Source organism: Postia placenta (genome assembly GCF_002117355.1).
Source record: "Postia placenta MAD-698-R-SB12 unplaced genomic scaffold POSPLAscaffold_7, whole genome shotgun sequence".
Classification (NCBI taxonomy): domain Eukaryota; kingdom Fungi; phylum Basidiomycota; class Agaricomycetes; order Polyporales; family Adustoporiaceae; genus Rhodonia; species Rhodonia placenta.
This window is the reverse complement of record NW_020169838.1, coordinates 1,807,339-1,829,808: the sequence shown is the minus strand read 5'-3', so window position 1 is coordinate 1,829,808 and position 22,470 is coordinate 1,807,339. Positions and strand designations below refer to the sequence as shown.

The following is a 22,470-nucleotide window of genomic DNA, read 5'->3' as shown; positions in this document are numbered from 1 at the left end:
ATGTACCTCGCGGGAAGCAAAAGTGGAGTTATGGAGGCTTCCGGTCGATGGCCAGAAACGTCGGTGAATTGCCTCCGTGACATTGGCACTATTGTATTTGGATTGCGATTATGACAGCTTCTGAACAAATGTAGCAGATGTCTAAACCAAAGCACCGAATCGATCGTACAGTGGTCAGACGGGGACGTGTTCACATCGAGGCGGCGTCGATGTACGTACCTTGACAGAATTGTAAATTTTCTTTGGCATCCAGATCCGGACGGCTATACTTGTCTAGGCCCTGTCGTGCGTGACGTAGCACAGGCTTTAGGCCAAATCACGTCTGTTCGTATTACCGCAGCATGGGCAGTTCACCTTTAGCTGGAGTGCAACCACTAACCTACATATCTCGCCGATGGTCTGCCAACATGACTGGAACCGAGGGTTTGTCATGGTGGCGGGCATGCGGGCGACGAGCCGCTGAGGTATGGAAAGCTGTGCTTTCGCATGAAAAGAATTATATCAACCGTATATGCATGTTCGCCTCGGACACAAAGTGCGCCGATCGTTACAATGCAGAGATCTGTGACTGCGGAACTTCCTGGCCATGCGTTGAGGCCGTGTAACGCGCCACAGCCTCATTCATACCCAGAAGGGAATACGGACGGATCCATGCCGAATGCATGTTTCGTGCGGTTGTATATGGATAGGTAATTGAGTTACTATATGTATATTCGAGCCTGTTTATATGTTACCGCACACCTGCACGAGGAGTCCAGTCGCACATCGCACCACATCCCCCCTTACAGTCACAACAGAGCGTCCGACCTGTAAGTCCCTCTAGGCAGCACAGAGGACGGCGAACTTCTTTAATTGAAGTATGTGCAGTTTTCAATGGATGACAGCAAGCAATATTCAGCGAGCGAGTCGTCTCCGCAAGCCTTGTGGGAAGGCGTGTCTCTGGGGCGAGAAGGCTCGTCTCTGGAGTGGGAAGACTCGTCTCTAGAGTGGGGCGGCCCGCACGGGTGCTGGGAAGACCTGTTCCCGTTCCCGCCCACGTACCCACTCCCGTGCGGGGAAGACCCACTCCCAGGCCCGTACCCGAGGTGGAAAAGCTTGCGTCTCCTGCATTTGAAGTGGGAAAATGTGCCCTATTCCTCGGTGAGCACGTTTTCACAGGCTCTAGTGTAGTAATTTCCACTGAGATAGCATGCAGAATAGCCGAAGACCTTCGCTGCCCGTGGAGCTTTGGATGCAAATCTTGGATGTCGTTCTCAAAGAGCAGAATTACGACGCGATAGCAAGATGTGCCAGGGTCTGCCGACTCTTCCAGCACATGTGTAAGCCGCATTTAGCGACCGACTTGACGTTCAGGAGCGAAGAAGACGTGGAGAACCTCAAGACAGACATCGCAGTGAAGGAGATCGGGGGCTGGCGAGGACCGATGCGCATGATCATCGGGGGAAACAAGGACTCGAAAGCGATTCCACACGTGGCCTCGATCGCGTCCAAATTTGCAGGCAGATGGACTCGGGTCGAGAAGCTGACCATCGAGAAGGCATCGTGGCCGTCGTCGCTCCGGGCCGCCGACGCCGCCGTCTTCCGAAATCTGCCCCACTTTGCATCGATCACCCAACTCGTCTTGGATGACGTCACATTTCCATCCATCGTCACATTTGGCGCCCTCGTCTCTGCTCTGTCGGGCCTCAAAGAGCTCTATCTCCGCGATGTCAAGCTCACCATATCTTCATTTCTATTCGATCCGCGCGCTCTTTCCGAGTTTCGCCTCCTGCCGCAACCCAAGAACCTGTGGCGAATCTACTTGGGTACTGGGACCGACCGCTATGACTTGGAGCACCGGCTCGAACATGATTTCACTCCCACTGCGTGGCCGTACTATACGGAGCTTCTTGATTTCATGACCGCTGTAAGCAACCCTCGTGGCAAGTCCCCTCGCGTGTATCCGTGGGGCTCGGTCAGCTGCATGAAACTCGATGAATCTGTCTGGTGGAGATTCTCCTCCTCCTCTATTGTTCGCCTCCTGCGTGCACTCCCGTCACTTACTGACCTCACGTTCACAAGCGCGGATGAAAAAACTTTGAACCTTAAGATGGCAGCTGTCCGCACACATTCTAGGTCGACTCGAATTGACATCGTCGTGAAAGGATCGACTGCCCGACCTCAGCATATGGATAATATTGTCCGTTGCTTCATCAAGACGGATCATCCCATCAGGATAACGGAGATCGAAACTTTAGCACATTCCAGGCTGCAAGAGACTGCTATGGGGGGGCCCGCCATGAATGAAGTGGTCAGACATGCAGGACCATCACTCCACCGCCTGGAGTTCTTCATCAATGCCGACAAAATGAGTGGAGGTTCTCGACCAGATCAGCATCACACCCTTGCGCTTTCTGCGGATCGATGTGAGTCTGATACAGCGTCTTCTCTAGGTATTGCGCATGTCTCATACTGCTTGTAGACCATCATTTAGATCTCTCTGAAAACACGAACCTGCAATCACTTAGAATCCATCATCATCTAGCATCCTGCGTCGACATGTGTGAGATCCTGTCTCGCGTCACGTCGAGATGCATCTCGTCCGTCTACATTGAGATCACAACTGGTTCTTCCAAGCCGACGGAGCAAGGCGAGTTGAGCGAAGGCCTTTCGCGGTTGGATGCCGTACTCTCACTTCCTGTCTTCGACAATCTCGTGAACGTATCTATTCAACCCAGTCTGGTTGTGGAGCATGACGGGATGGAAGAGTCGATGAAGGCATGCCTGACCAGTCTCGGCAGACGGGGAATCCTAATGTGTGTATGGGTTCATCCATACACTATAGTCAATAATGATTGTTCATATTACTGACCTCTTTCCTGTAGGATAGGGGCAGAGGTATCGTCTTATGCTGTCCATGATACCATGTGAGTAGGTTACAGAATGCCCAATGCTCGCTTTTACGGCACTCACTGACAACATGTTAGTTCCCTTGTGAGGGTCAACATAAAGTGGCAGTCTAACAGGGCGAGCACGGCGATGTAGACATTGTCGAGTGGTTCATCGCGGCGCAGTCAGATGCTCGTACGTACGTGTGTAGCCGATGACACCGCGTACCCGTGTATACGTTGTATATTTGTAAAGTGTTAGTGCACTTTGAGGCGTAGGCTTGCAAGCTAGATGCCGTCTATTGTATGACGTTACTACTTTGCTCGGACTCCTAGATGTGTCCTCGCGTTGGATCGGAATTTCTCGCCTGAACTTACACTTACGCGACTCGGTCCTCATTGCTAGACATGCGGCAGAGATACTGCAGTACCGTCTGGAGTTGGACAATAGAAATATAAGCTCTCTGCCACGCACATGTCGAGCGGTCTCGCAAGGCCGAGTAATGCTCACGCGCAGTAATCCTCTTAGCGAACCGTAAACGTAACCGCATGTCTACAGCCAATCCGGAACAGTACAGGTAGACGGGACAGAGCAAGGACGGACATACCTCAGTGGGGGTGGTACAGCGGCTGAAAAAGGAAGGGAGCGAGGTCAAGTTGCGTTGGTATCCGTCACTTGGAGACTTGGAGACTGGCAGGAAAGGAATAGGGCGGCTCATGACAAAGGTAGCACGAGCTCGATCTGACGCGCCGGGATCCGACAGGCCCTCGCATGAAATAATTGGCGTTGCTCTGTGGAAATGGATGGTGAATCCAACACGTGGAATACTGACTATAGAATCATCGTGAAATCTGCAATAAAATGTCATGGAGTAACGCGACACGAGTCAACGGCGAAATATCGCGCTAGAGCGCTAGAATGGTATATTGGCTGTACATGTCGTCCTTCGCCCTCGCACTAAAGGCTACTCTGAGCGTCGGTATCGGGCTGCGGGCTGGCAAGGCAGAGGTCTAACACGAGCTGTTTGGCATACTCAGCAGCACATCACAGTAGACAACTACAATGGAGAGGGCTCAGGGAAGGGAAGAAGGACGGTGCTCACCGAGTCGCTCGCAAACGACCTTCAATAGTAAAACCTGTTTGATCATATCTGACTAGCATGAGCCCATTTCATCAAGTCGGACGCGCCTCCCGCAGCGTCGGCCGCGTGCTAATTACACGCATCTTCTGCTCGAATCGCGCACTGAACAATTCAGTTGCTGCTGTTGCAACGTCCGCTGAGCGCTTCTAATCCTCAGATAACCGCCTCACAATGGTTAAGCTGCTGATAGCAAGGTCTGGCGGTCGTTCTTGCTCCTAGCAAAAACCCGACAGTCCCGTGAGCCGCCCGTTTGCAATGCTTCGGTACTCACCACGTTCTCTCGTGTATCAGATCCATAGCTAGCTGTTCGTACCTTGACACAGCCCATATTTTGAGCATCGCGTTAAGCGAAAGCGGCGTCCCGCTGCATGTTGTATAGGTCTGAGTGACTACTTTCAAATTAATCAGATGAGGAGCTGGCCGGGTCGGAGCTGGACGCTGGGTTTGGATTTAGATCTCGATTGATGGCGCTGTAGCGCCGTGTCAAGATTGTTAGGCTTGACTCGTCCGCGTCAACATTCAATATGCTCATCTTCATTCAAAGACTTGCTATGGACGAACATCCTGAAGACAAGGGTGCTACCGATTCCTATCAACCTGAAGCCTATTTCTCGTAATCTGTGCCGTCACGGCTGCATCCCGATAAGACTTTCCCACTCGTACCGGCGTGTCTCGCGTGCCCGGCAAGACAAAACTTAACTTTGTGCAAACTATGTTGTATACGACCAAAGGAGCACTTTTTTTAGATCATCAAGCCTTGACTAGAGCGAGCGACATATATAGTATGCAAAGGCTTCGGTTGCACTAGTACTGGTCAAACAGACAACTGAAGTTCGTGTCTAATAATGTAAGATTACGTGTGTTATCGATAAGAACGACAATTTTAAGATAACGTATGAAGTCATATAGGTCTTGGAACGCGTATCGACACGTCGATCGCGATTGCACGAGGTTATTATTTGGAGACAGTCAACGCATAGCCTTTAGCATCAGGCTCTGCGCACCCTCCCATCAACAAGACTAACATATCATGGCTTCGTCCGATCGCTTTCTCCTCCCCATCGTCCCTCAGATCCATGGGAGTTCATGTAGCACCTTCAAAATGCCCCCACTGGGTGGCTCCTTGACTCTACCTGAGCTGTACGAGTGGCACGCGGAGCACTGTCCTGAGCACCCTCTTTTTGTCTTCGCACAGGAGGATGGCAGCCTTCACAAAATCTGCTGGCCCGAGGTTCTGAGAGCGGTCTACACAGGTGTCAAGATCATTCGGGACCGTACGCACTGGCAAGCTGGTATGACCAAGGCGCCGGTTGTAGCTATCTTGTCGAACTCAGGTGAGGACTTGGCATATCAGCTCTAAAACGTGATTGAAGTGCGACATCGAACGATTGTAGACTCGGTTCCGTACGCGACGACGACAATGGCTATCATGCGGGCTAATTGCACGGCTTTCTTGATCTCTTCGCGCAACTCTCCTGCGGCGGTGGCACATCTGCTCAATAAAGTCGGTGCTCAGCATCTACTAATTGGAGACGAGCCCTCCATGACTGGTCTTTGTAAAGAGTCCCTGGATATCCTGAAGACGCAGTATTCTGAAGCGACTGTGCCCGAGACGTCAGCAATGCTTGGCTTCGGGGAACTCTACCTCCCTGTCTCTCAGAATCCATCTCGCAACGACGTTCCGTATGAATACAAGGGTGCTGAGGAACCTGCTGTGATCTTGCACTCGTCTGGTTCGTATCACCCGTGTATTTATGAAATTGGTATCTAACAAGTATTGCACAGGTTCCACTGCGTTCCCGAAACCAATCACGCTCACAACTCGCTGCCTCCTTGAAAGGGTCAACTCCATATGCTGGAGTGAACGCGATTTAGCCGGCCATATCGTCTCTGTACATGCCATGCCGATGTTCCATGCTATTGGCGTGCTGTTTGCGGCTTGGGCTGCAAGTGACGATAGCTTGCTATTATTACGCAGTTTCTAATTTTGGCGTTTGTAGACTGCCTGCGGTTGGATTCTCGGTGTTCCCCCACCGCGATCACCTGTGGTGGTATCCACACCGGAGAATGTCCTAGAAATGGCCAAGGCTACCAGCAGCGATCTCATATTGACCGTTCCTTCGATGGTCGAGGTAAGCGTCTAGCTCATTCAGGTACTTCCTGCGTTGACAACTTTGTTGAACTAGGCCTGGTCGCGCAATCCAAACCACGTCAAATTCCTGGCTGCTAGGGAGGGAATCGTGAGGACGTTTCATAACCCACTAGTTGCGATATGTATGAAGTAACGACAATTACAGCTCTTTGGCGGCTCTCCGCTCAATCAGGAGATCGGCGATTACCTGACTGCGCAAGGAATCACCTTATTCAGCTTGTATGGCGCGTGAGTGCGGATCATTTGTCTGTATGCACTATCGCAATTGCTCATTGTAGATTTCCGGGTTTCCTCAGCACAGAATCTGGTGTCATGGCTCTTCTCCTGCCTGGTACGTTTACTCACACGGTGGGCCCGCGTGCCTTCAGTGACGCCCTTCCTAGCGGAAGTTAGTCGCGATTGGGAGTATTTGAAACTCCCGCGCCACATATCCGCCAAGATGATACCATCAGGAGAGGGGGCCTTCGAGCTTGTCATTCTCGTAAGTGTCGTACTTGTAGCCGAAGCAAATAAGATTCGTATATATCCTCCTTCACAAGGCAAACGAATATGGATGCCTGAGTGTTTTTAATACCAACATCGACGGAGTGGACGCCTATGCTACATCTGATCTTTTAGTAGAACATCCAACGAAATCGGGTTACTGGAAGGTGATCGGACGCGTTGACGACCAAATCATGCATAGCACCGGAGAGAAGGTAGGTCTATCCATACGTACACCAATCCAAATCTCTTATGATTTTGCAGACCAATCCAGACCCTCTGGGTGCATCTATAGATTTCTCGATTGGTAACATGGCTCATATTGGGCCCTATAGAAGCTATCATGAATTTGGACCCTCATGTTTCGGCATCCTTAATGTTTGGCCGCGGCCGTTTTCAAGTGGGGATGTTAATCAACCCTAAAGCCGACCATGTATTCGATATATTGGACGAGGGGAAACTGCCAGAGTTCAGGAACAAAGTATGGTAAAATCGCACGCTACTATTCTGCCAGGCAGGATATTGAAAGGATTGCATCAGGCCCACAGTCGAGAAGATGAACAAACTCGCGCCCCAGCATTCAAGATTATTCAAGGAGGTAGGCGAATGGCTTTTGTTCATTGGGCGATTTCCTTCACACTACGCATACAGATGATCTTGGTTACCAGACCAACGAAGCCGTTCTCATACACGGCTAAGCATAGCATTCGACGAGGTGCTATTATTCGAGACTATGAGGATGAGATAGCTGCTCTCTACGACACTGTCGATGCGAGCGCACAGTCCTCTATACAGCCACCGACCGACTGGGCACTTCCCGCCACCATCGAATACGTCCGTACGGTCGTAGGTAAAGTGATGGTACACCCGGTAACGGACAATGACGATGTGTTTCAGCACGGATGCGACAGGTATGTCAATAATCCGCACCAAAGCATGGATTTCAACACTGAATATGAATCAGCCTGCAGGCCACGTACATTCGCAACATGATCCTCCGTGCCCTCCGTGACACAACAAAGATGGATACACGCAATATCGGTGACGGCTTCGTCTACGATCATCCGACCATCTCCAGCTTGGCTGCGTTTGTCTCTTCCATCGCCCAGGGGATGCATGACGCAGCAGCAGCAGGACCAACAACATCTGCTCGTATCCTGTCCATGCGGGCTATGCTAGCGAAATACTCCGCTCACTTCTCGGCTCGCCCTCAAACACTGCTTCCATCGCAACCTGAACGCGATGTAGTCCTCGTAACAGGGACGACGGGTAGTCTAGGATGTCATTTACTTGCTTTGCTCGTGGCGGATCCGAAGGTTGGGCGGGTGTATGCGTTCAACAGGCCAGCTAAGTCGCAGATGCCTCTTCGCGAGAGACAGAAATTGGCCTTGGCCGACCGTGGACTCGACGCGTGCATAGTAGATTTGGAGAAAGTGGTGCTTCTCGAGGGAAGCCTCACATCGGGGAACTTAGGCCTTGAAGAAATTATGTACGAGAAGGTCGGTGTCTTTCAGATGGGCATAAATTATCCTGAGCACTATTGATACGTATTTATGGATAGCTGCACAGATATGTCACGCATATCATCCACAACGGTAGATGTTTAGCAACATTGAGCTAGCCCATCGACTAACAATCTGTATACAGCATGGCGTGTCGACTTCGTGATCAATCTGGAGTCGTTCGAGGATTCCATCGCAGGTGTGCGACGCTTGGTGGATTTCGCTCTGACTTCACCATTGCCACAACCGCCACGGGTGCTGCTCGAGAGCTCTATTGGTGTATTTCAAAGTTCGTCCGTGACATCGTACGTTGTACTCCGCAGGCTGACCTTTTTCAAGATCTGCGCAGCGATGTGGTATTTACAGAAGGACCGATTGAGCCCGATCTCGCAGCCGGCACAGGCTACGGAGAGTCCAAATGGGTCTCCGAACAGATCCTTTATGCAGCAGCAACCAAGGCTTCTCTCAACACGCTGGTGGTCCGTGTGGGACAGGTTTGCGGTGGCCTCGACGGCGTGTGGAACGTGCATGAGTGGTTCCCCACCCTCGTACAGAGCGCACCACGGCTCCAATGTTTCCCAGATGACAACAAGGTACGATTGAATAGCCTTACATCGCTATCCAACATGGTTGACTGAACCACCCAATCTTCCAGGAGGTGAACTGGGTACCGGTCGAGATCGCGGCAGGAGCGATCATCGACCTTCGCCACCACACCTCAAATACAACGCGCACCGTACATCTCGTGCACCCACGCCCGGTCTCGTGGCACTCCCTCGCGAGCGCCATCGCATCCGAGCTCGCTGTCCCGCTCGTGTCGTACTCGGAGTGGCTAGCTAAGCTGGAGCAGGCGCATCAGGCGGACAACGATCTGGGTAACACAGAACAGGGCAATAGTCGGGACCTGCGCGCGCTACAGCTGCTGCCGTTCTTCCGGAGTGTGGCGAACAAGATTCATCTTACGCGGATGGCGATGGGCATGCCGACCCTCTCAATTGAGCATGCTCTCTTGAGATCGCCGACGCTAGCGGATCCCACTGTTTGCCAGCTGGGAGAGGAGGATGTCAAAAGGTGGCTTGCGTATTGGAGGAAGGTCGGTCTGTTTTGATGTTGACGCCGTGAGCGCCCGGATATCTTATCAATAAATGTTCCCGGAGATATTGAGGTCAATACGGTGACCGCGTACCTATCATATGGTGTATTTGTAAAGCAGAATCATGACGTGGGTACAATATGTTTCAACACCATGTTGCAAAATACCCCAGTGTTCCAAGAATCTCCTCGAAAAGGGCCAGAACATTACAGCAATAGCATCACAACATCCGGGTCTGCTGGGGGAAGACATCATCAGCCATCCGCATGATCTTGACTAGCTCCATCAATCTTGACCACTTCGTGTGCACGGATACGCTGTAGAATCTCCTACGCACGAATGCATGAGTACCGCGCTGCATCGCAATGAACTAGTACTCAGGAGACATACCATCATCCACCGCCAGGAAGATAGATTCCGATATCTATCCGTGCGGATGAGACAGACGATGTCCCATATAAACGGAAGGTACTCACTCACTCATAGATACGAGCTCGAGCTAATTGAAATATTTCCTATTGTCACGCTGTGTACGCTGCCACGCCGTGTACGCTGCCATTGCTTCAGGAGGTGCACTAGCTTCAAAAGCAGGGACCTCGACGATTTTTACATTGCCGTCCTCGTCCGTCTTGCTATCAAAACGTCTCCAGTCTTTGATTTCATAATCCCATATCAATCCGAGCCTGACACCGGGCCTGGCAAGTTGTCAATGGCCGCCGTAATATAGAGCATTGTACGCTTTGTCACTTACATCCAGTATTTGGGACATGTTCTAATCCTATGGACGAATTACATCAATGACATGGCCAATTGTTATCGTCAATAGCGCATGGGTGGACCGATACACACCCTAGAATCCCCCGTATATCGAGACCGGCCAAGCATGACCTCATCCGATACGCGTATTTCTCGTCGAGGTCATACCATTCCATCACTATAGGTACGTGCACGAGGTTGTCGAATACGGGAAGTGAGAGCACAGCGTTCATTTGAGAAAATATGTCGTTGAACGTTCCTCGATCACTCCAGTCCAACCATTTGAAATTGATGTTGACAGAAGAGAGACATCTTGACGTGACGCGAGACAGAATCTCGCTGATGCGGAATACCCGACAAGTACAAATTGTTATCGTTTTGAGGTTCGTATTCTTAGAAAGATCAAAATGGCGGTCTACAGGCAGTATGAGAAATGTGTGACACCGCGAGATCACAGTATTAGGGTACTCACATTGGTCTGAAACAGGTCTGATGTCCCAATCATTGACTTTGTCGACTTTGATGAGAATATGCTCGAGTGATTGTCCCGCGTGCCTGACTAATCTATTCAGAGGGGCGATAATCGTATCAGCCTCTCGTGAAGTGGGAAATGTCGGAGCGTGGATATCTGTTATTCTGAGGGGATAGTTCATCTTGATCAAGGCACGGAGAATATCCACCTCATGCTGAGACGAAGGAGTCCCACATTCCACGAGAATATCAATTGGTTTCAGCCTGGGATATGCAGGGGCACCTATGATCCTCAGTTCCTCCGAGTCAATTTCCTGTCTTGCGCAGAAGAGCACGAGGGACTCCAGTGATGGGAGCGCATGCAGGAGCCGAGCAATAGAGGAGGAGGAGAATCTCCACCAGACAGATTCCTGGAATTGCAAGCGGCAGACCGAACCCCACGGATACACGCGAAGGGACTTTGCACAAGGGTTGCTCACGGCACTTATGAAACCGAGGAGCTCCACATAGCACGGCCACACAGTAGGATGAAATTCGACCTTACGCCAGTGGTCAGCACCCAAGTGTATATGCACCAGGTTCTTCGGTGGTGGCAGCAGGCGGAAGTCGGATAGCGTGCGAGGGTCGAACAGAAACGAGGATCTGGGGAACTTAACATCAAGGAGTATGAGCTTTTCGAGACGTGGCAGAGCCGAGACGAGGGCGCCAAACGTGACGACGGATGGAAATGTGACGTCATATAAGTCGAGTTGGGTGATCGAGGCAAAGTGGGACAAATCCCGGAAGACGGCAGCGTCGGCGGCCCGGAGTGACGACGGCCACGACGCCTGCTGGATGTACAGCGTCTCGGTCTGAGCCCATCTGTCTGCGAATTTGGATGCGAACGTGGCCACGTGTGGAATCACTTTCGAAACCTTTCCTCCCCTGATGGTCACATATTTTGGTCCTCGCCAGCCCCCGATCTCCTTTGCTGCAGTATCTGTCTTGAGGTGCTCCACGTCGTCTTCGCTGCTGAACCAGAACCCGACCCTTAAATGTTTCCTACACCTATGCCGAAAGAATCGGCAGACCCTGGCGCATCTCGCTATCGCATCGTAGTTCTGTTCCTCCGCAACATCGTCCAAGATCTGCTCCCAGAGTTCCACAGGCAACGAAGACTCTTGACTGATCTGCACGCTGTCTGGGTAGCAAACACAACACTGGAACCTGTGGATTTGTGCTTACCGAGATGCCGGGCATATCTTGGTCGTACTCTCGCAGATGCACTTGGTAATATCCCTCGCTGTTTTCCATTGAGAGCTGCTCATACTTCAATAAGAAAAGCTCTCTGTTCTCTCCACTGCCTGGCCCCAGCCTAGGATGACTTACATCTCGAATGCTCTATTTTGGCGGTAAGGCGAGATGTATGGCTGGACTGCTGAGTCCTCGTGTAGATGTGCGGTAAATGTACGGCGAGATGTGAACAGGCTCTGAAATGAATTCAGTGACTCCGACTTCACTATCTATCTCGATAGGACCGCGCGAAACGTGCATTCAGCATGGACCCATCCGTATTTGCGTCTGATGATCTGGATACTAATGAGGCCGGTGTGCCTTGCGTAGCCTCAACGCATGTTCAATGAGTTCCGCAATCGCCGATACCTGCATTGTAGAGACCCACTTCACCGCCCTCGTGAACATGCATGTATAGCTGATATGATTGCTTCCATGCGAAACACAGCTATCCACACCTCAACGCCTCATCAACCGCACGCTTTCTACCACAGCCGCCGTATCGAGCCTTCGCGTCCGGTTCCAGTCATTTGTTCGCGAGTGGCTGCACTCCAGCCAAAGGCGGTCTTCCCATGCTGCGACAACACGAACAGACGTATTTTGGCCGGAGGTCATTGATATGCATGACAGGACCTACACATGTGTAGCCCTCGAATATGGGTTGCACGGCGGATGCTGCCTGACCACCTGCTATCTTGACGCCGAAGAAAGTTCACGATTCCGTCACGGGGTGGGTGTCCACATCGCCTCGACGTAGACATGTTCCTCGTCTGGTTACTGCACAATAGATTCATCGCCTTGGTCTAAGCTTCCAATATGTCCACTCAACAGCTGTCGTGATTGCAATCCGAACATAACGGCGCCAGTGCCACCAAGGATGCTCTTATCAGAAGATCCTTGGTTCGGCTCGTGCTTCCCGTGGGATGACACAGCAGCCGCGCCGTGTATGTGCATCACAAGGATGTGTCGTTGCGTCCTTCGCTCGACTTGACGTCGCGGTCGGGTAGTCGCATCGTAGCAAAAAGAACTGCGCTGATGAGACTTTACGAAGGCTCCCTGACCTCAAACACCTATGCAGACGACTCTTTCAGCACAGCTCTCGACCCGTTCAGTCCTGTTTCGTACGGTACGCCGCGGACGCCCTACAGGTGCAGCAGCTGGGTTTCCAGTATCGTGCATTTGATATTATACCAATGATATAGGTGCGTCCGCAACCTGCAGGAGCATGCATGATGTCGATCAGCCGTCACCATGCGTCGTGGGACCACGAGCAATTGTTATCTGGTAACAGCTAGGTTTTGCGTACAAACGTGCAAACGCCCTGCGCCTTCCGCACCTGAATTGTATGTCAGAACACCATGTTCTTCCGCTATCTTGACGTCGCGCAAGGTCCAGTGTGGCCGCCGCACAAAGAATGCGCATTGTGTAGGAGACATCATGGCCGCAGAGCAGCGGCCCCTCACCAATAAGACGTGAATTTTGGGAGAGGACGGGCGCTGTGAATATTCACGTCCGGTGCGCGATGCCGGTTAGACTTAGCGAAGGTTCAGTACTGGAGCTTCCGATTTGGAACCGGAGTACGCAAAGTCCCGGAGCAGGTTCGATGGTGGCGCTTGCGTGGTCATTACCCCACGCATACAATCCCAACCATACCAGTAAGGATTCCTGGATATGTTCATCCCTACAGAGTGAAAAAGGCTTTGACACTTCACAGGAGGTGTTGCTGCACCTGAATAGCACGGTAAGTGAGGCGCGGCTACGCAGGACGTTCGATCAAGCCGTTAGTTCTCCGCGCTATGGCCGCTATCCTGCGTGAACCAAGGCGCGATGTCTCATCTGTGGACGGCGTGAGTGTACTCTCTCTTCCGTGAATCCCTAGAGACTGCATATCTGTCTGCGGGACAAGCTGGGCGACCCGTGCTCAGCATTTCGGACTGCTCGCACTGGTTGTATCGAGGCACGTCGACGGCACGTGTGTATTCAGCGTTGCCAAGTTGACGACCGCGGTGTTTCTGACGATGGCCCCAGACTGCGTGGACGGCAGCGGCGGCGGTGCAACCCGACGTTAAGAGCGATCCGGCAGGACCCGCAGCAGATAACACAGATGTCCAATGCGAACATGAGCGGGAATCTCACCGTGCACTGCCCTAACGAGAGAGGCGGGTAGCTTCGCGCTGGCAATAGAGTCGTAAAAAAACAACCACAGCGACGACATGGGTGATGTGCAGCGCGCCGTGACGGTAACGATGAGCGTTGACCGGCATGTATATGTATATCCGGTTCGGTTGGACTGTGGCATCATAGGGCATTGGGCACGGCTATATGCGGTGCCAAATGCGCGGGGCGCGGTATATGTTGATGAGACGAGCGTGTATAGTATCAAGGGTCGAACCTTGCCAAACCGACACGAAGCCAAAGAGCGGGTGGAAACACGGGTCAAAGACGTGTCCAGCAAGCCGAATGAAAGAAGTTGAAACGAGCTTTCGACGACTACTCTAGGAACTGATCACTTAGCAGCTAGAATGACGAGTCCCCGAGATAGCAAGACAAAAGTTCATGTTGGCCAAGAAGTGGATATTGATGTGCATAGCTATTGTGAGCTAAAGGCCAGACCGCGAGAAAGGCACACGTTTGACGGCAGATGGTGATGCGTGGGAATATGAGAGTCTGGGTATAAGCACGGTCACGACACGCCCGCCGGTGTTCGAGGTGGATTATCCGAGAGGCGGGAGAGCACACAAGGCGCTAAGACGCGCATAAGACGAGGCTCGAACAATCGTTAGGAGCGTGACATCATTACTACATAAGGACAAACAAAGTGATCGAGACGCCCGCCACGATGCCCTCTTCTCCCATAACATGGACACGTCCTGCTGTATTCTGCCTGCCTTATCCATCTTTTTCTGATGCCGGAGACATGTTGCAGGAAATCCGGTGAATCCGTGCCAGAAAAAGTGCATTGAAGCTCCGACCATCGGTGTACGCAAGATACAATGAAGGTTGGGCTGAACGAGGCGAGAGGCAACCATCGTCGTAGCTAATGCAGGTGCGCTGTCATTCAGCAGGTTAGTGGTAGATGTACTGACCCAATCAGGTACCACTTATTGCATCCCAGGGTAAATCCCAACCGTATAGTCATCCCAATCACCAGCTACTTTTCTCGTGCGCACCGGAGGTACTACGCGGCGGCCCGTTATGGGTCCCTAGTAGGCTCACCCACGGAGGCGGCTTTCAGGTACAGTAACATGTTCTCTGCTGTCGTCGTTGCTACGATCTATCAGTCCGAGTGACTCGAAGGAGCGCTCGACGCTCGACGCCAATCACGCGTCGGCTGCACGACGTCTGTAATGACTTGTTCTTGTGTGCCCGTGTGACGCAGCCATCATGCCTTTGTTAACGTTGGAGCCCTAGTCCAGGCGTCTACGCGAGAGGTCGTTGTCGTGGCGTATGTAAGACCTGCGCGATAAATACTGCACATCCAGTCACCAGTTCTATGACATGCTAACTCGAATGTATGCCGTTATAGGCTTTCCACGTCGTACGTCCAGACTATCCTGTCCACGCGAGTCTTGCAGAAACCCGCGGGTGGCAGAAGACTCACTGCGGGTCCGCGCCTTCACGTTCTTTGTGATCCCTGAATGCACTAATCTTGTTACCATGCATATGTCCTAACTGGAAACAATCACTCGGGCTCGTAACATACAGTGGGACAGGGTGCTAGCAGAGATACATCCAGAGTGCAAACGGAGAGGGCGGTGAGTCGGGAACTGCAACGGCATTACGAGCGCGCATGAGCGACCTCCGGGATCCTCTCTCGACCCGCCGATCGCACGGACATCCTCTAGCCATGCTATACCTTGCTGGTCCATCGTGGAGCCGGCGTCTCGGCACGGTGAAGACATTGCTAACGTCATGCTCGAGGTGCCTCCGTCCGCCGGCCGACAAGACCGTGCGCAAGCATGTCCCGTATGCTGCGGGTCAGGCAGCGCTGCCCGACGTCGCGAATATTGGTTACTTCACCGCATGCTAGCCCTCAGAACGGAACGCCCGGTGCCGGGACGCAATCCCCAACACCGACAACCTCGCTGACTGCATCATTTGCTAGATGTGTATATATATTTGTTGTACACTACCTGCTGTGGTCCGACTAGAATATCATACGGCACTAGATCCGTTGGCTATGTATACACACGGAGCATACTGTATCTATTGAGTAATTCGAGACGGTACTGCGGTACCTGTGCTGCGTGCCTAGCATAGGTACGGGGTCACGCGAGCCCGAATTAGATATGACGATACGGCAGGATGACATGTCTTGAGAGTCCGAGCGAAGCAGAAATATCATGAAATAGACGACGCATGGCCTATAATCCTACGTCTCAAATATCGTTGACGCCTCGCGCATCCTCTGCGTATGCACGGCCACGCGCTGTAACCTCCTACGCACGAACGCATGAGCATCCGGCTGCATCGCAATGAACTAGTAGTGCGTACCGTCATCCACCGCTGGGGGAGTATCGGCCACTCTGGCTCTGGGGTCGATCGCCGGCCGCTCCTCGTCTGTGTTCGAGTAAGATAGATGATGACCTGCAGCAGCAGAAGGCACCCACCTGAGGAGAACGCTTCCACGCTGTATGTGCCGCCATTGCTTCAGAATGCGCATGTCCCTTGTAAGCAGGAACCTCGACGATTCTAAAATTGCCATTCTTGTCCGTTATGCTATCATAACGCGTCCAGCTGTTTGTTTCGTCACTCCAAATCAACCCGAGCCTGACTTTGACACTGGCAGGTTGTCAGTGGTCGCTATAATGGCGAAATTGGTCGCTCTAGCACCTACACCTACCGCCAGTTTTCGTCACATATTTCAATCCTATAAAAGGCTGTATGAGTCATATGGACTATATGATTGACGATAGCGCATGGGTGGACCGGTACATACCCTAGAACTCCCCGTTCGTGGAGTCTAAGCAACCATGACTTCATGAAGTGCGCACACTCCTTCATCTCTAGCCGAGGCCGAGACCAACGAAATTTCAGCGATATGAGTACGTGCACGAGATTGTCGAAGACAGGAAGCAAAAGCACGGTGTCCAATTGCGAAAGGCCCTCGCTCAACTCTCCCCGATCACTTGGTTCCAACGGTTTGAAACGGATGCTAATGGAAGAGACGCATCTTGATGTAACGTGAGATAGAATCTCGCGCACGCCAAGGCAGGACGCTTCACAACCATAAACTCGAAGGGACATGGGTTTTGTGGTCGCAAAGAGATCACATTGACGGTCTACAAGGAGTATAAGCAACGCGAGGCACCACCGAGAGATAATAATAGCAGACTCACATCGGTCTGCAGCAGCATCAATTGGGATAACACTGTCGTATCTATCGCCTTGGAGAAAAACACCAAGATCGTCGAGTGACGGTCCGGCATGCTGAACCAATTCACTGATGGCAGTGGCCACCAACCTATGAGCGTCTTGTAGGAAGGGATATACCGTAGCATAGATTCGCATAATTGTGAGGGGAAAGTCCATGTGGATCAAGCAACGGATAATATGAGCCACATTCCGAGGCTGGGCACTGGCACAATGCACGCCAATTGTGATCGGTTTCGGCCTGGGATGCGTGGGGACACCTGTGATCTCAACGTTCGCAAGGTGACTATCTGCAGTTGCAAACTCTAGGTTCTCAAGTGATGGAAGTGCGCGCAGGAGACGGGCAATGGAGCAGGAGGAGAATTTCCACCAGACATTCTCATCGAGTCGCAAGTTGCGGACGGAGCCCCATGGATAGACGCGAGGGGACTTGCCACAGGGATTGCTTACGGCGGTCATGAAGGCAAGAAGTTCTGTATAGCATGGCCATGCAGAAGGAAAGAACTCATGCAAGCCGTCGTAGGCCGCGTGACCCAGGGTAATATGCCGCAGGTTCTTGGTTGGTGGCAGCAGCCGAAAGTCGGAAAGCGTACGAGGGTCGAATAGAGCTGAGGATCCAGTGAGCTTAACATCGCGGAGATGGAGTTTTTCGAGGCCCGACAGAGCAGAGACGAGGGCGCCAAATGCGATGATGGATGGAAACGTGACGTCATACAAGCCGAGGCGGGTTATCGAGGCAAAGCAGGACAAATCCCGGAAGACGGCGGCATTGGCGGCCCGGAGCGACAACGGCCATAATGCCTTTCTGATGTTCAGCTTCTCTATCCGAGTCCATCTGCCTGCAAATCTGAATGCGAGAGTGGCCACGTGTGGAATCGCTTTCGAATCATTTTCTCCCCTGATGCACACGCGTTGTGGTCCTCGCCAGCCCCCGATCTCCTTCGCTGTAGTATCTGTCTTGAGGCGCTCCACGTCCTCTTTGTTAAAGTTCGTCCGAGACCCGAAGCGAGAACGATCAACGAAGATATATCGCGTTTGTCTGAGCTCTGTCAAACGCGTAAGGAACATACAGGACGGCTCGCGCAAAGTCTGCGAGGTACTACAAACAATGCCAAATACGGTGGCATGCGCTCGCCACAATCTCAAGTTCCAACACTCTTCGCTTCCGAACGTCAACTGGCCCTTCAAATGCTTCTTACACATGTGCTGGAAGAATCGGCAGACCATCGCGCATCTTGCTATGGCATCGTGGTTCCGCTCATTCACAACATCGTCCAAGATGTGCATCCAGAGTTCCACAGGCAACTCAGGTCTTTGCCTGATCTGCATGCTGTTTGAGTGGCAAATGCGATAGTAGAGCCTCTGGATTCGTGCTCACCAAGATGCTGGGCATACGCCTGTCTCCTATCCTCAGAGACACCTCGCTCACCCGGAGATTCTTTGCTCGCCAAGGATTCCTCGCTGGCTGAATATTCCTCGCTGTCTTCCATTGCAAGCTGCTCATACTTTAACAAGGGGAGCTCCCTGTTCTCTGTGCTGCCTAGGAGGACCTACAGATCGAATGCTCTGTTGTTACTACGTGGTGAGGTGCGGTGCGATGTGCGACTGGACTCTTCGTGTAGGTATGTGGGATATTTGGACAGGCTTAAAAATAAGTACAGTAACCTCACTACCTATCTGGGCAGTATTGCACAAAACACGTACTCAGCATGAATCCTTCTGTACTTCCCTCTGATGATCTGGGTACGAACGAGGCTGTTGTGCGGCTGTGCCTTGTGTAATGTCAACATGTATTCAGTGAGTTCCACATTCTCCGATACCTGCCGCCTCATTGTAGAGATCGGAGGCCCCTTCACCGCTCGAGAACACATGTATGGCTGATATGATTGTTTCCATGTGAAGGCACAGCCTTCCATCTCTCAGCACCTCATCAACCGCACGCCCTCCGTCACAGCTGCCATGCGGAACCCTCACATCAGGCCGCAATCACTTTAGTGGGACACCGGCGAGATAGGTAGGTGGTTGCCCTGCAGGCAAAGGCAAACTGCGCATGCGGTGACAACACGGACAGACCTACTTTGGCTTAAGGCATGTGATATGCATGACAGAGCCTAGACTGCACGGCGAGTGTTGCCTCGATGCGGAAATATTTACAATTCTGTCACGGTGCAGGGGTCCACACGGCCTCAATGTGAAGATGTTGCTTGTCTGGCCACTCACTGCACAATACGTTTATCACCTTGGTTCAAACGTCTGCTATGTTTGCTCAGAATCTGTCGTAACCACAATCCGAATATAACAGTACCAATGCCACGAAGGTATGCTCTTACATGTCCTCGGCTCGTTATCGACATTTCGGGCAGTCGACCGGAAGATGTTCTACTCGGCTCTGACTTCCCGCGGAATCGCACAATGGCCGCGCCTCGTGGGTACACTGCAGGTGCGCGTCTCCGAGTTCCTCCATCGAATTTCTGAATTTGAACGAAATTCATATTCGGACGACACCAGTGCCTGGCGCTTATGATTCAGTGCCTCTCAGTGATACACGACGCCTCAGCTCACCTCGCAGGATCCCGAGGGTCCCGGGAGAGCGTGATCCCCGGTCCTCGCTCGGCTTGTCAAGACAAACAATGCACTCTGGTCATGCTGCGCCCTTCTTGATAGTTGTGGGGCGGTCTCCCAACGTGGTGAGTGTCTAGCAGACGTCGTAACGACTCACAAGCCGACGTGCGAAATGGATCATATATGCGTATCATGCTGACACGCACAGCTGGGGAGCGGGCTGCATCGCTCCGAGGGATATGCTGGACACACCCTCTAAGGTGTCTGAGGCGCGGACGAAAGGAATAAGCGAACGACTCCGTGGGCGTCGCGGAACACCCGAATCTTCAGCCCCGTGCATCGATCTACTCGATTTGAACATTCAGGTGTACGATTAAAAGCCCGCCACGCAGCATCAATCTACAAGTACGCTCTATGTGTAGCTACGGCACTCTCTGGTTCGATGGCTGCATGTGGTACCCACGGTGCACGTCGATGGAGTCCTTGAGGGCCGAAGATTGACCTGCCGGTCTGCCAGACATGTGAGCGCCCTCCGCCTGAGGCATGCGCAAAGCCAGCCACGGAGCAGGCGATGCGATGAGACAGGTATGATATTTCAATCCAGTGAGACGCCGAGATGCCCGTTGTTGTACATCATGCGACACCTTTCTTGTAGTGGCTGTCCGCCTTGACATGCTCAACAGCTTCTCCGTTCAATTTGAACGCCATGCTCTCCTGTACTTGATAAATAGTTATCAATGACAACTAGACCAATCTCGGAAACCCTGACAGGCCGCGCTGCATCTTCCTATCGTGTTGTGGTCATATTCTGCTATATCCTGCAGATGCTCTCCCAAGGCGAGAGGTGCGCATCTCGTTGTTCTTTGTTCCTCCCCCAGCGCATACATCTCCTCATATTCAGGGCTTGTAAAATTGCCGCTAACTCGTATAGTACTTGTTCAGATTCACACGCCGTGCAGCGGGACGCGGCGTCTGCCGGTTCTCGCCGGACAGGCTTCCCAAGAGTGTTTCCCGAATTATGCATATGAATGGAGCGGAAGCTGTGTTATCGCAGATGTACGCGGTGCATGCAGAAGGCGCCAACTGAGATATGTGCATACTGTTCGACGTACGGTGGCAGCTGGAAGTGCGTAGCCACGCGCCCGACATGTCCGCCGGAATTGAGATGGAATTGTTCGAGAGCCGGGAGCGCACATGAGGCGCGAAAGACCTGGCTCATGCGATTGTTGGGAGGATGACATCATCGATATACGAGGACAAACAAAGTGATCGAGACGGCGGCATCCTCGACCAGAGTCCAGACGCCCGCCACGACGCCCACCTCTCCCATAACATGGACACATCCTGCTATGTTTTGCATGCCTTAGCTATGTCCTAATAGCGCTGGAGACATACTGCAGGGACTCTGGTGAACACAGCATGAAGCGTCCCCTGTTGTGTTAGGAGAAGTGCGCTGAAGCTTGGACCATCACTGAGACTGTACGCGAGATGAAATGAAGTTTGGACTGAACAAGGCTGGAGACAACCATCGCCGTAGCCATTTTAGGTGCGCTGTCACCCAGAAGATTACTGGGAGATGTACTGGCTCAAGCAGATATCATGAAATAAATCCCCAGCTAATTACCGACCGGGAGGTAATTACTTGGGTCAAACCAGGATAGCTACTTATCCCGATCGCCAGCTACCTTCCTCGCGTGCGCCGAAGGTAGCACACAGCAGTCCGCTACATGTTCACGCTCCCCTCCCGAGATCCCGTTAGGTTTATGGCATTGGATCTGAATGCTCATCTTCGTCCTTGCCCGTATGCGATGGCCGCTCGTTGAAGTCTACCTTGCGATATCCTCCAAATTTCGGAGCAAGCACTCATTTTTGCACATATTCACGGACCGCGACGGCGGGTAACCGTGCCCGTCTCATGTCGTATCCGGCGTCGACACCAGGATGTAGCATGAACGTAGGTCCTCACACCTAGGGCAGGTCCTGGAGGTATCTAGTAGACCCCCATCGGGGCGGTGGGAAATGGGTCTAACGAACACCATCCCCAGGGGGAGATCAGGGCCTATATCCCGATATGGATATATGCATGTGCCTGATCGCACCCTCGAGGCGGGTTAGACGCCCGCCCGCCCTCCTTGGGACGCTCCTCCGCCGTACCTTAGGACGCTCCACCATCCCCAGCCTCTGTGTACCCTCGCCATATTTGTACCTGTCTACATCTTGATGCCATGTCTTTGCTATTTCAAATTAGCTCCTATGCTCTCTTGCCCGGCTATATTCTCGCTTTCACCATGCCGCCACCTAGTACTCTCCAGATCGGCGACGACCTGCTCCCATGTCCTGCGACACCCCCCCGATCGCAGCCACCGAGGACGCGCGATAACCAGAAGGTCATCCCCCGCACAGGGGCGCACTTTTTGACCCCCCAAAAATGTCGGCTCGGGGGCAAAAAAGATCAGGTCTTAGTTAGTCGTCCAGGTGATACTTGTACATTGGCACTGCTAGCCCGTCTGCGTGCTTTAGAATCTCATGCTTCTACTCCCCCCCCCCCCTCCCGAGGACGCCCTACCACCTGATCTTGAACCCGAACCCTTTGAACAGGAAATCCCTGTCCAGGAGCCATCGGATGCCTCACCCCCAGCCAAGCGTAGCAAACGGCTGCTACCCGATGCAGAGGCGCACAAAACATTCGACCGGTGGCGTGCTCTCATTCCCAAGCTAGTCCCGGCTCTCCTCCAATATATGCAGACATCGTACCGGCAACCTTCAACCTCGTGCACTCGGGTCGAACTGGTTCTGC

The 22,470-nt window shown here is 52.4% G+C and overlaps 4 protein-coding genes across 4 annotated transcripts; 2 read left to right on the top strand and 2 right to left on the bottom strand.

Moving 5' to 3' along the window:
* Positions 1 to 3,613, top strand: POSPLADRAFT_1143642 (hypothetical protein; the record flags this gene model as incomplete). Its single annotated transcript, XM_024485590.1, has 9 exons — positions 1 to 59; positions 138 to 211; positions 254 to 285; positions 789 to 809; positions 868 to 1,140; positions 1,196 to 2,405; positions 2,462 to 2,795; positions 2,865 to 2,906; positions 3,427 to 3,613. The coding sequence occupies 9 exons, from the start codon at positions 1 to 3 to the stop codon at positions 3,611 to 3,613; spliced, it is 2,232 nt and encodes a 743-aa protein (XP_024339201.1).
* Positions 3,614 to 5,039: 1,426 nt separating this feature from the next.
* Positions 5,040 to 9,254, top strand: POSPLADRAFT_1142499 (hypothetical protein; the record flags this gene model as incomplete). Its single annotated transcript, XM_024485434.1, has 12 exons — positions 5,040 to 5,343; positions 5,404 to 5,757; positions 6,440 to 6,642; positions 6,701 to 6,859; positions 6,909 to 6,927; positions 6,980 to 7,130; positions 7,185 to 7,242; positions 7,296 to 7,555; positions 7,609 to 8,147; positions 8,262 to 8,451; positions 8,496 to 8,739; positions 8,802 to 9,254. The coding sequence occupies 12 exons, from the start codon at positions 5,040 to 5,042 to the stop codon at positions 9,252 to 9,254; spliced, it is 2,934 nt and encodes a 977-aa protein (XP_024339200.1).
* Positions 9,255 to 9,459: 205 nt separating this feature from the next.
* POSPLADRAFT_1142327 (hypothetical protein) lies at positions 9,460 to 12,353 on the bottom strand (the record flags this gene model as incomplete). Its single annotated transcript, XM_024485405.1, has 10 exons — positions 9,460 to 9,594; positions 9,630 to 9,663; positions 9,720 to 9,738; positions 9,774 to 9,934; positions 9,991 to 10,017; positions 10,089 to 10,410; positions 10,468 to 11,665; positions 11,691 to 11,748; positions 11,835 to 11,935; positions 12,219 to 12,353. The coding sequence occupies 10 exons, from the start codon at positions 12,351 to 12,353 to the stop codon at positions 9,460 to 9,462; spliced, it is 2,190 nt and encodes a 729-aa protein (XP_024339199.1).
* Positions 12,354 to 16,577: 4,224 nt separating this feature from the next.
* Positions 16,578 to 18,440, bottom strand: POSPLADRAFT_1143479 (hypothetical protein; the record flags this gene model as incomplete). Its single annotated transcript, XM_024485569.1, has 3 exons — positions 16,578 to 16,608; positions 16,678 to 17,020; positions 17,078 to 18,440. 3 exons carry the CDS (start codon positions 18,438 to 18,440, stop codon positions 16,578 to 16,580), a joined length of 1,737 nt encoding a protein of 578 aa, XP_024339198.1.
* Positions 18,441 to 22,470: the final 4,030 nt, after the last annotated feature.